This window comes from Penaeus monodon, chromosome 15, assembly GCF_015228065.2.
Source record: "Penaeus monodon isolate SGIC_2016 chromosome 15, NSTDA_Pmon_1, whole genome shotgun sequence".
In the NCBI taxonomy this organism is placed as follows: domain Eukaryota; kingdom Metazoa; phylum Arthropoda; class Malacostraca; order Decapoda; family Penaeidae; genus Penaeus; species Penaeus monodon.
Genome location: NC_051400.1, coordinates 27,930,352 through 27,930,848, shown reverse-complemented (window position 1 = coordinate 27,930,848; position 497 = coordinate 27,930,352). Strand labels below are relative to the sequence as shown.

At 30.2% G+C, this 497-nt stretch overlaps 1 protein-coding gene across 1 annotated transcript in view; it reads left to right on the top strand.

Annotated features, from left to right (window-relative positions):
• The window catches only part of LOC119582293, an 18,006-nt gene that overhangs the window by 6,556 nt on the left and 10,953 nt on the right, over window positions 1-497 (top strand). Inside the window, exon 4 of the mRNA XM_037930509.1 lies at window positions 185-310. Within this exon, the coding sequence (XP_037786437.1) occupies window positions 189-310 (122 nt within the window). The 5' untranslated portion in view covers window positions 185-188. The remainder of the gene's footprint in view (window positions 1-184; window positions 311-497) is intronic.

Genomic DNA, 497 nt, shown 5'->3' with positions numbered 1-497 from the left:
AATTTAAATATGGCACAAATTTCTTAGCTTATGATTTCCATTGCGTCTATTCCAGAACTGAGATTATACATTTTCTGATGTAGAATAATGTGTAAGCATTCCATATCATATTTTCTATGTAAGGCTACAAATTTAGGTTTATATTATTTCATTTTGCTACCTACTAATACAAACTTCCCCTCAGCACAATGGGAGTAAGACGGATTGCTTTGCTGTCTGCATTTGTTTGCACTTTTAGCCATGTTTATGTGAAGTTATACCCCTACTACCCAAGTGGACGAGTTGGAGTCATTTTCTATTCTTGCACAAAGTAAGTCTAAAAATATATCTTTTTTATTTTTTAAGTAGTTTATTGAAGGAAAAGTTTTTTCTATTTTTTCTTCTTCGTGCATATAGTAAGCTCATATGTGTTATGGAAACTTTTAAAGTGCTCTCTCATAAACTATGAAATATAAATGTGTTTAAGGATTGATTAATGCTGTTTTATTTTAATGAGA